Source organism: Ctenopharyngodon idella, chromosome 14 (genome assembly GCF_019924925.1).
Source record: "Ctenopharyngodon idella isolate HZGC_01 chromosome 14, HZGC01, whole genome shotgun sequence".
In the NCBI taxonomy this organism is placed as follows: domain Eukaryota; kingdom Metazoa; phylum Chordata; class Actinopteri; order Cypriniformes; family Xenocyprididae; genus Ctenopharyngodon; species Ctenopharyngodon idella.
In genome coordinates, this window is record NC_067233.1 from 11,781,388 (window position 1) to 11,791,521 (window position 10,134).

Consider the following 10,134-nt stretch of genomic DNA (forward strand, 5'->3'; position numbering starts at 1 on the left):
TTCCAAAAATGCTTAAAATGTAATTTCCGCCACATTGTGTTTTCAAACACAATACATCATTTATGATAATTTGACATTTGTTGGTACAGAAAATCTTGTTATTGGCCAACTTGTGTTTTATGCCAGTCCGACCAGTGTTTGGAAGAACACGAGAAAGAGATTGAGGAGATGGATATATGAATTGAAGTACAGCTTCAGACACATATTGATTAATATATTGAGTGTAATGTGCTTATCAGATTTTAGTAATGCAAAAGTACCACTGAAACTTACACAGATGCTTTATTTGATTCAGATCAATTACATAATTTCAGAACAAGGCCTGAGCTGTCAAATGATTACCAAAATCCCTGAGGATCTTTATGTATGTTAAAATAAAAGTGATTTGAAAGTGCAACCCATAAACACATTGTAAGTCTTCAATATGAAGTATAACAGATCATGAAGAACGTGACGATATGTTTCTATAGCACAGTAGTTTTCTAGTGAACCAAAAACATTGATACTTGGAAATACAGGTGTACAGGTGTGTAAACTGCAGGTCTTAGAGTTTTTTGTGTTTTGTACAGCAAATGATACCCAACTACCATTTTTGAAATATTGATTTCTTAGTGTGCACTTTTAAAAAAGTAAAAAATGGATTCTACAGTGGAATTCAAAAGCTAAAAACTCTTAATAAAAAAAATATCAGGAAGTGTAACTCGATCACATTAGTGCAATAGTAAATTTTTTGTTTCAAAACCGTTTTGCTTTGCAAATCATGTCACAGGGTGTCACGAGGATAGCTTTTGATAGGGTTGACAGTGAGAAGTGTCGTGCCTGTAGGATTGACTTGGACCATCACCTTTGACAAGAGATTCTGGACACCCATTTCCTGGTACACGGGCAGGATCTGTGTTACGTTGCACTTCGGATTGCAGAGCTGCCAAGTAGGCAGCGTCGCCACAGAAATGGTAAATCTGCGTGGACCACCAATCTCCTGTCTATTCATCACTGCCACGGCCAGCCTGTTGCCTGACAAGGGCCGTTCCCACACCTCAAAACTATCAGCCTGTGAACAGGCAATAAATGTATTTCAGCTCACAGACAGATACCGTAATGAAACAAATGGATACTAAAGTGGGCTAAGATGCTTTACCTTTAATGTACGATAGCCTTGCTTGCCCAGAGGGTCCTGGTTGATGGCAATGATGTGTTTGTTCTGCAGTAGTTCTTTGGCTTTGGGACAGATGTTTCGCAGGTCGTTTGACATCAGAAGCGGGGCAGCCATGATAGCCCACAAGGCCATCTGAGTCTGCTGCTGATCGTGGCTAAGGCCGAAGTTCCCTATGATCAGCTTGAGGCATCAAAGCCAGAAATATGATATGACTTAAAGTTGTTTGCACTGTGCTAATTTTAAATGACTCATGTAAACTTGATGGGATGAGTAAAATGATGAGATGAGATGCTTCATACCATGTCAGGGTCATTCCATCCACCTGGTCCTGCCACTGGGACCAGGATTTTCTGATGATCAGCCGTCCAGTCCAGGATGCTTGTCACACTTGTCCACCGGTCATACACATCTCCATAGTTACGCCAGTGGTTACAGGTCTTGCGAATTGCTTCATAGTCAGGCTGAAATATAAGATACAGAAAACACTTTTCTACTAAGCAATATTTACGAATATAAATTCTACTTTATGAAGAATTATTTTAATCCACTTACTTAAAAAAAGCTATTTTATTCTATTAAAAAAGGATAGTTTATGCCGTTCCAAACCTGTATGACTTTCTTGTTGTTAAGAACAGTTTTGGTTCCTGTTAACTTCCATTGTATTGATAAAAAATACAATGAGTTTCAATGGGAACTAAATACTGTTTGGTTATCAACATTCTTCAAAATATCTTCTTTTGTGTTGCGCAGAAGAAAGAAATGCATACAAATTTGAAATGACATGAGGGCGAGTAAATGACAGAATTTTAATTTTTGGGTGTACTATCATATTAAGGTAGCAATGTTGTGAAAGTAAAAAAATTACTTACTGCACCTTTTATTAAAATATATCCACGTGTCTCACCTGTTGGTGTTGCCACTCATATAATGGCCATTCACAGGAGTATACAATACTTCTGCCTGTCTGGTTTAGAGCTCTCGACATGTTCATATAACCTAAGAAACATCAAAATGGTGTAATACAACAAATAATTTCTTAGCAAATCTCTGAATTTTTTTTTGTATATCAAATTACCTTCTCCCAGCTGATGCCAGTCAGGCATGAAACATCCATCAAATTTTAACAGATCCACACCCCAGTCTGCAAAGGTTTTAGCATCGATATCATAGTAACCTAAACTCCCAGGGTAGCCTGCACATGTTTTTGTGCCAACATCTGCATATATTCCCAGCTTCAGACCTTTGGCATGGACCTGAGAACACGATAAAGGTCAGAATGGAGTTTTACTGTGATATAAGCAAGACAACAGTAGGGGGCGATATATAACTGACAAAAGATTTGGAGCAGCCAAGTTATGGCATATTGCTAAATGACAACTAAATTTAAATATAGTAATTGCCTGATGGAAGGTTAAGTATATGCTATTTCATTTTTAAGATGACAATTATTTGGACATGAGGACATTAAAGGAATAAAATTGCCATGTACATAATCATGTAATTCAAATATTGTCATATTTGTAATCATGTATGTTTTTTTCTGCCACAGAACATTAAATTACATTATTTACTAAAATAATTAAGGTAATAATTATTAACAATATTTATTAAATTATTGTAATTATAGGATTTCATTATTACAATAGTTAATATCATTGTTATTTTAAATATTTATAAGATTATTTTAATTACGCAGAATATCCACGCCGCTTCTTTCCATACAACAAAAGCAGACAGTAACCAGAGCCTCAAGCCATCTTCCAAGGTGATATGATAGCTTTGTGTGGGCAATATATGAAATATTTTATTTTCAGCTGAATATCATTGACATAAAGGCTAGTAGATTATGTTTTCCCCAAAAATTCTGTGAATTCTAGGCAACGCCACATGTGAACCACATGCATGTTGCCTCTTTTATGATGCCAACAAATACTCACATAATCTGCCAATTTTTTGATCCCACTGGGAAACCTCTTGGGGTCAGCCTGCAGACGCCCCTGGGCGTCCCTCTCGTGTGAGGGCCAGCAATCATCAATGCACACAAACTCATATCCAGCCTCCTTCCATCCATCCTTCACCATCACATCTGCCATCTCCATGAACAGCTCCTCTCTGCCAGGACACACAAGGGCATAAGGAAGAGGGTATCATGGTAGAACATCTGCCCACTGTACGGGACAGACTGTCTGCGTGTGCAAGTGTGAAAAAACAGCATCTGTTCTAAACAGTACTCTATGAAACCCATAACTGCCCTTTGCCCTCATGAGTGCAGAATGAGAAGATCTCTATGTATGGAATGATCTTACATCACATGCTTTAGCTGTTTGACACTCATGTGACATCGGTATTCAGGTTTTCTTCTTCATTCTCTTTGTCACCACGTAATTCCCCAATCTTACCATTTTATGCATGAAAATATCACCACAGGAGCATTTAAAATAAACTAATGAAGTCAGAACAGTAATTAAAACTGTGATTCTTTTTATTATTATTTTAGGAAATGATGACCAGTTACTGGACCTATGTTACAAGGCCTTTATACATTCATATACATTTTGTTTATAAAATCCATGAACATTAGACCTTTTCCCTGGTAATTGTCTTATTTGGTTTTCTTTTCTTTGTTGCTTTTTTAAAAAATTACTGTTGCAGTATCATGATACAGTAATTGCAATACCATAGTCTGACAAATACCATGGTACTGAATGATAACCATATTCATGCACAGACATATACATTAGAATAACATTCAGAAGTATGGTGTGACTGTTACTTTTTAGTGAGCATTTGCAACTCTTCAGGTCACGCGCTCACCTAATGCAGTTCTGAGGATCCGCATCACAGTCGATGTTGCACATAAATCTCTCCCAGTGCAACCAGCCCATGGTGGGAGTTAACGCCAGACCATTATCCAGCGACGAAGCTGGGACTAATAATGACACAAGTCCGATAAAGACTGCATTTGAGACACCCATATTGGTTTGCGCGGATGAATGACTGAATCTAAAGGCAACAGGTTGTTACACTTCCGTGTTTACAGCGTATCAGTCAGGTGCTAACATGCACACTCCTCGATCGGTGACGTCACACGCACGCTCCCACCAAAACAAATCACAAACGTATGTATGATTTTATTTGTCGGCGATTTAGTGGATTGTGACAGTGTTTTGTCTGTTACATACAAAGAGAAATTAAAATATGCGCAATTATATGAGTACTGAGGAGTAAAACGCATTCAATTTTGACTTTTTGTAAAGTCTTGCACATGTCTACGTTGATGTAATTACTATGTAATAAACTACTACAAATTACAGTAGTTTAGAAATCTACTAGTTGTCCTTAAACTGTATACATAATGTCAAATACAATGTGTGTTGTAGGGGTGAGTTGTGACGCTAGAAAACATTTTATGTGTTATTATGGTAATCATATTTTAATGTTAAATCAAATTAAACAAGATAATCTTCTGATTTAGTTGGTTCCAGTACTGTCATTTAACATATATTAATGATCACAAATTCAGTAAAGACAGACATGATGTTACAATTAACCCCATGTTACAACACTCCGGTTTCTTACATTAGGCTATTCATTGCATTTATTTTCTAATATACGTGTTAGGTGGAAATATAGATTGGAATGCTATTCAGTCTAAGATTCATTTAGTCCTACCATCTTTTTTTTTTTAGTCTCCTTACCTCTGTGCTTTCATTGTGTGCATTGAAAAAGGTGGCAGATATAATATGAAAAAATTGACTGTTATCCTTGTAACAGCAATAGCAGTTGGAGTGTTTGCTGAACACTCTTTGCTAATTTATTTCCCAACTATCGTTTATACTATAAACAGATGTACATCTTCAAAGATGAATGTTTACTATACAGTAGGTGTAGGAAAAGAAAGATCTTGGCAGTGCATCTTTGCACAATTCATCACACAGTCCATAACCTGGCATTTCTTTAATATGAAATTCTGTACTTCCTCACTGTTGAAGCCTAAAAAATTGACTAGTTGTGGGAAACAAAGTCTGTCCTTTTCCTAAATGTCAAGGGTTTGGGTAACCCTAATATCAACCTATGTACCAAGGGGGTAGCCATGATAAAAACAATTTATCACTCACAGTAGTTTTTATCAAAGCCAAAGCAATGGTGCAAAGGCCTCCAAATGTCATAGTTCAATTTTTCTTGGGCTTCTTGATGGATGGATCAGTCAGTAGGTCTGGCAACAAAACTGGTTTCAGTAGTGTGGCAGGATCCGGGTTTGCAGCAGTGATAAATTCTTCAATTTTTTGATGTTTGCTCCATTGCATGGAAGGAACTGCCTATCTCCACCTCAGCTGTGCTTTTTCAAAGGATGGATTGTGGAGGCCCACAGCCCACTCATTTCTCCCCGGGGCCCAAATGCCTATCCATCACATTTCATTTTGCCACTGTGCCATTTAATTGAACAGGTTGTCACCTCTGGCTTATGTATAGACATGTTGTGAAATAACGGATAAAAATGGAAAGTAGTCAGGGGGACCAGGAGGGATTGGTGGGAGGCTCCCCAGTGTGGTTTGTTGGTTTTTAGTGTGTCTTATATTGTAGTTTGTAAGATCTGATTTATCAGGATCTTTTGATAAAACGGCCTAAGTAGCTTTACTGGATGAAATAGATAAGCTTTGGTATTTCAGATATTTGTGTTAGTGCCATTTATTTCGTTCATTATATTTGAGGGTTGAAATCGCTGGAAAGTGCCTAACTACTTTTTCACAGGCCTTTCCTGTTCTTTGTGAATTTGTAATATTTCACTGTCTGCTAGGCCATTAGTTTAGTTGGAAGTTGTACTCAACTGATGTTGGAAGATGGTTGCAACACCATCCCCCCTCTTTAGTGCTCCTCTCCTTTATAAAGATGCCTGTCAAATGTGTGACTTCAGAAATTATGGTCTTAATTATAATCTTAGTGTCTGGTTGCTTTGAAAATGTTTTCCAATAATGGTTTGTTTTTTATTACTCTCCAACATTATTAACAATGATCTCATAGTAACTCCTTCACTGAAGAGTTACACGGCTGAGGTGAGCTCTAGTATATTTTGAGAAAATCAATTTTAATATTGTGATCAATACATGATTCTGCTTGCAGTCCTCCAAAGCATCACTGAGTGAACAGAAATGACCTTCTTGAATGGTATGATTACTGTACTATAATAGTGTGGCATTTTACAATCTACTTTTTGTAAAGACTGAATGATCTTTTGCTCTTGTAGTAATTAGATAGAACTGCTTATTACTGCGGTGTTGCCGGTAAACAGGACACAGTGAAATCGATGACCAGCAAAACTGGTGGTGTGATCCTAAAATAAATATAGGAATTTACCTCCCTTCTCTTCTCACTCTTGCCAAGAGGAAAATCCGAGGAGCTTTTCAATCTGATGGGTGCTGCAAAGGCTAGGGTTGCAGTATATGCGTTTAAGGAAAAAAATTAAACTGCAAAAAAGTGTTGTGACTTGCATTTTTTAGTTTTTCAGTGGTGCTGTTTCTTTATGCTTTGATTTGTGTTTAAATGGATGCTTCAGTAATAATAGTTCATGGCGGGTGTTTGTTCATAAATATATGCACAGTTTTTATTTTGGTGTTTTATTTGTATTTAAAGTACTTATGGAAATATCTAAGGCATCCTTCACACTGACAGTCATTAAAATCAGCAATTACTGTATTTATTAAGCTTAAATATACAGACATTAGATTGGAACAACATACTGTATAGAAAAACATAGCAGTAACAAATTCTTTCCTTCTTTGTAGTATGAGGTCAACCAGATCAACAGTTACATTTCCTTTTTATATCTGACCAACAGGAAACCAAAATATAAGGCAAACTGGTGGTGATCAAGAGGGGGAGAAGTACATTAACAAATTCTCCTCAATGCATGTTTAAGCAATAGTATGTAGATTGTACATTAGGATATTTTAATATCTCTTTTAAGTTCACCACAATTCAGTTCAGTTTATAATCTGTCAGATGAGACCAAACATGACATAGTTACATGTTAGAACACACTAGTAGGTGAATAGTATGTAGTGGAAAGCACATGGGTCCTATGGTACAGGTGTGTCACTGAGGTACAAACGACAGACAGAACCGTCTTGAGCCTGGAGTGTCCCAACCCTGTTGAAAAAACCAGCATATGCTGGTTAGGTATGTTTTGAAGCATGGTAGCTGGTTTGAGCTGGTTTAAGTTGGTCCTTAGTTGGTCCTTAGCTGGTCATGAGCTGGTTTAAGCTGGTCAAGTGCTGGTCCTAAGCAACTCCTAAGCAACTAGCTCAGCTCAGGACCAACTAAGGACCACCATAAACCAGCTCAAACCAGCTGCCATGCTTCAAAACATACCTAACCAGCATATGCTGTTTTTTTCAACAGGGAACAGTCCTCAATCAGCATATTGATGAATCCCTTGCATCATATTAGCATACTGTGATGATGAAGCCATTGTCCCACGCTTAATTCACAACTTTTAAGGGATTTCTGAAGTATTAGGGCAGTAAAGAGTTTTACCCATATTCGCTCAGCCCTACAGCCCTCATACTGGCATATAAAGATTCACACGGCACAGCTGACTTGATGGATCAAATTGCCTAATCCAGGCTTCAGCATTCTGGTGTTTTTCTCCAGTGCACTCCATTGCGGATTGTCCATTACACTAAATGAAGCCAACACAATCTATTTCCTTTTTGTTACACATGAGTAGCACACCTAGCAGCATGGGATCCACTTGCTGTGGGCTAAATTGGATCAAAATTAGTTTGCCTCTTCTTTGAACAAATCAATTTTGGTCATGTGTATGAAATGTCTCCTGCAGGACTCTGCCGGAATTATTGTAAGTGGAAATTCATAAAACCTGTAAGGTTCTGCCTCTGAATGACGTTACTCTGGGACCAACTTCTAATTATGTTTTTTTGTAGGAACCATGACAGTTGTATGCCTTGTAGGTATAGCAGAGCCATGGTGTGACCCTAAAGTGCTGACTGTGTGGGACCACCACATTCTTGTTTTTCATGTTTATTTCACTTCCGCCAATAATTATGAGCAGCAATATTGTGCAGAGTTGTCAGGGGAATCGCCTACTCCTGGAAGCAAATGTCAACACAATTTTCAGCTTTAAGAGATTCGGCTTCATTATATGTTCTGCCTCATACAGTTTTCCTCACCTCAGCCGTTTACTGTCTGGGGGGGGGGGGCAGTAATTAAGTTGTGCCCATAGTTATGGGATTTGTTCTGGGTTGTTGTTTTTGACCAAACATAGATATGTAGCAAAGTGAAGGCACTGAGAACCAGACTGAATGCTTGACAGAGATAACTGTCACTTTTTCAGCATTTCATGTATTTATTTATATACATTAGAGAGCTGTGACTGGAAAGACAAATGTGATCTCCTCCAGCGTTTTTTTACACCCAGTGGTTTAAATGAAACATTGCAGAGAGTTGTTGGGAATGCCTGTTTGGACAGCGTGCAGCTCTGTGGGCGGCGAGCAGTAAATAATGGGGTGTAGGAACTCCTTCAGCTCCTTCCGTCGCTGTCCCCTGGACTGAAACACCATCCTCCATGGGCGATGAGGCAAGCCTGAGCTGCTCTACCACACTTGTAATAAAGAGAGATGATGTGATTTTTATGATGGAGGCCCCAGCAGAGACAAATGTTGTTGATAGTGATAATGATGGCACTGGGAGTTGAGGGCGGAGGTGGAGAAATGGTGCATGAGCTCAATTCACTTGAGCCCCGGTTACATCTTCCTTTGCTCTTTTCCTTTCCCTTTCCTCTATCTGCAACACATTCCTACTCTCATCTATTTCCCTCCCTTTGGGTTTGGTAATACCCTCCCCCACCCCCTGCCACTCCCATAGACTTATTACTTTCTCGTCCTTGGTAGGCAATGGTTTCCGTGGAAACAAGGGCTGTTCACTTGTTTCCCCTTATTAGACTATTATCATTTTTGTTAAATAAAGAGAGAGCTGCAAATGATGGTATACAGATGGTATAGATACTCAAAAACGTGTACACCGTATCTTCTCCCTAGGATGCTTAAGAATATTTAGTATTAATAAAAAAATGTTCACTTGAATGGTGTGATGTACGTGACATGTTTGGCATTTGTGGTAAATAACCCATTATTGCATAGATTTGCACAGCATTTAGGGCAAAAAGTCGACAAATTATGTTCCACAATCACTGTAATGTGACCTGGTGTTTTCACTATGTTTCTGAAATGCCTTATTGAATGTACAAAGTACCTTATTTTAAAACTCATATATGTATCATAAATGATTCAGTCTGGCTTTGTTTTGTTTTTGTTGTAAAACTGATATATGGCATTTTTGAGGCTACTGAGACATTTTATGTGGATTCTAGACCATTTTTAAACATCAAATTTCGACATTATCTACATCATGCAACTGAAATGCAATGTTGTAAAACCGTTTTATGATTGCTGGGTGCTTCCAGTCACAATAGGATTTTGAAATGTATTTCTGTTGAGGTGATAAAAACAGTATATCACAAACAATGGTCTAAATGTCAGAACTATCTCTGTTGTTGGTTTCTGCTTATTACCTAGAGCTTGTGTATTGATTATGTGCTGAAAAGCTCAGTAGATTCCCACAACAATCTGAGTAAACAGTGTCTGTCTGTTGCTGAAGCAAAAAGCCAAGAGAATATAACAAACAGGCCTAACCTTAAGAAACATCACAAATGGTCATTAATATGCTACAGGTGGCATTCTGAGAATTCCAATGTGATATTTAGCAGAAGGACTTACCCCTTTTTAATTGCTATGGAGAAAGTGACCTTTTTATTTATCACTGTCCTGTCCTCTGTGGAGCCAGTGGGGAAGCAGAGAGGTTATTCCTCCGACAGACGTGTCTCCTGATTTTTAGCTTTCTAGATGCATTGACACTTGACTTTAAGCATTTGACATTACTTCGGACCGTGCAACGGGATGTCA

The 10,134-nt window shown here is 38.1% G+C and overlaps 1 protein-coding gene across 1 annotated transcript; it reads right to left on the bottom strand.

The window, feature by feature from the left end:
* Nucleotides 1-263: 263 nt before the first annotated feature.
* On the bottom strand, nucleotides 264-4,224 carry gla (galactosidase, alpha). The gene is made up of 7 exons (XM_051860463.1): nucleotides 3,971-4,224; nucleotides 3,094-3,268; nucleotides 2,232-2,409; nucleotides 2,061-2,152; nucleotides 1,456-1,617; nucleotides 1,139-1,336; nucleotides 264-1,051 (listed from the first exon to the last, which is right to left on the bottom strand). The coding sequence occupies exons 1-7, from the start codon at nucleotides 4,129-4,131 to the stop codon at nucleotides 764-766; spliced, it is 1,254 nt and encodes a 417-aa protein (XP_051716423.1). The 5' UTR covers nucleotides 4,132-4,224; the 3' UTR covers nucleotides 264-763.
* Nucleotides 4,225-10,134: the final 5,910 nt, after the last annotated feature.

Coding starts and splice junctions, on each gene's coding strand:
- gla (XM_051860463.1), bottom strand. CDS start 4,131: ATGGGTGTCTCAAATGCAGTCTTTATCGGACTTGTGTCATTATTAGTC. Junction 2,410..3,093: donor TCAAAAAATTGGCAGATTAT/GTGAGTATTTGT, acceptor TCGTGTTCTCAG/GTCCATGCCAAAGGTCTGAA. Junction 1,052..1,138: donor AAGGCTATCGTACATTAAAG/GTAAAGCATCTT, acceptor GCCTGTTCACAG/GCTGATAGTTTTGAGGTGTG.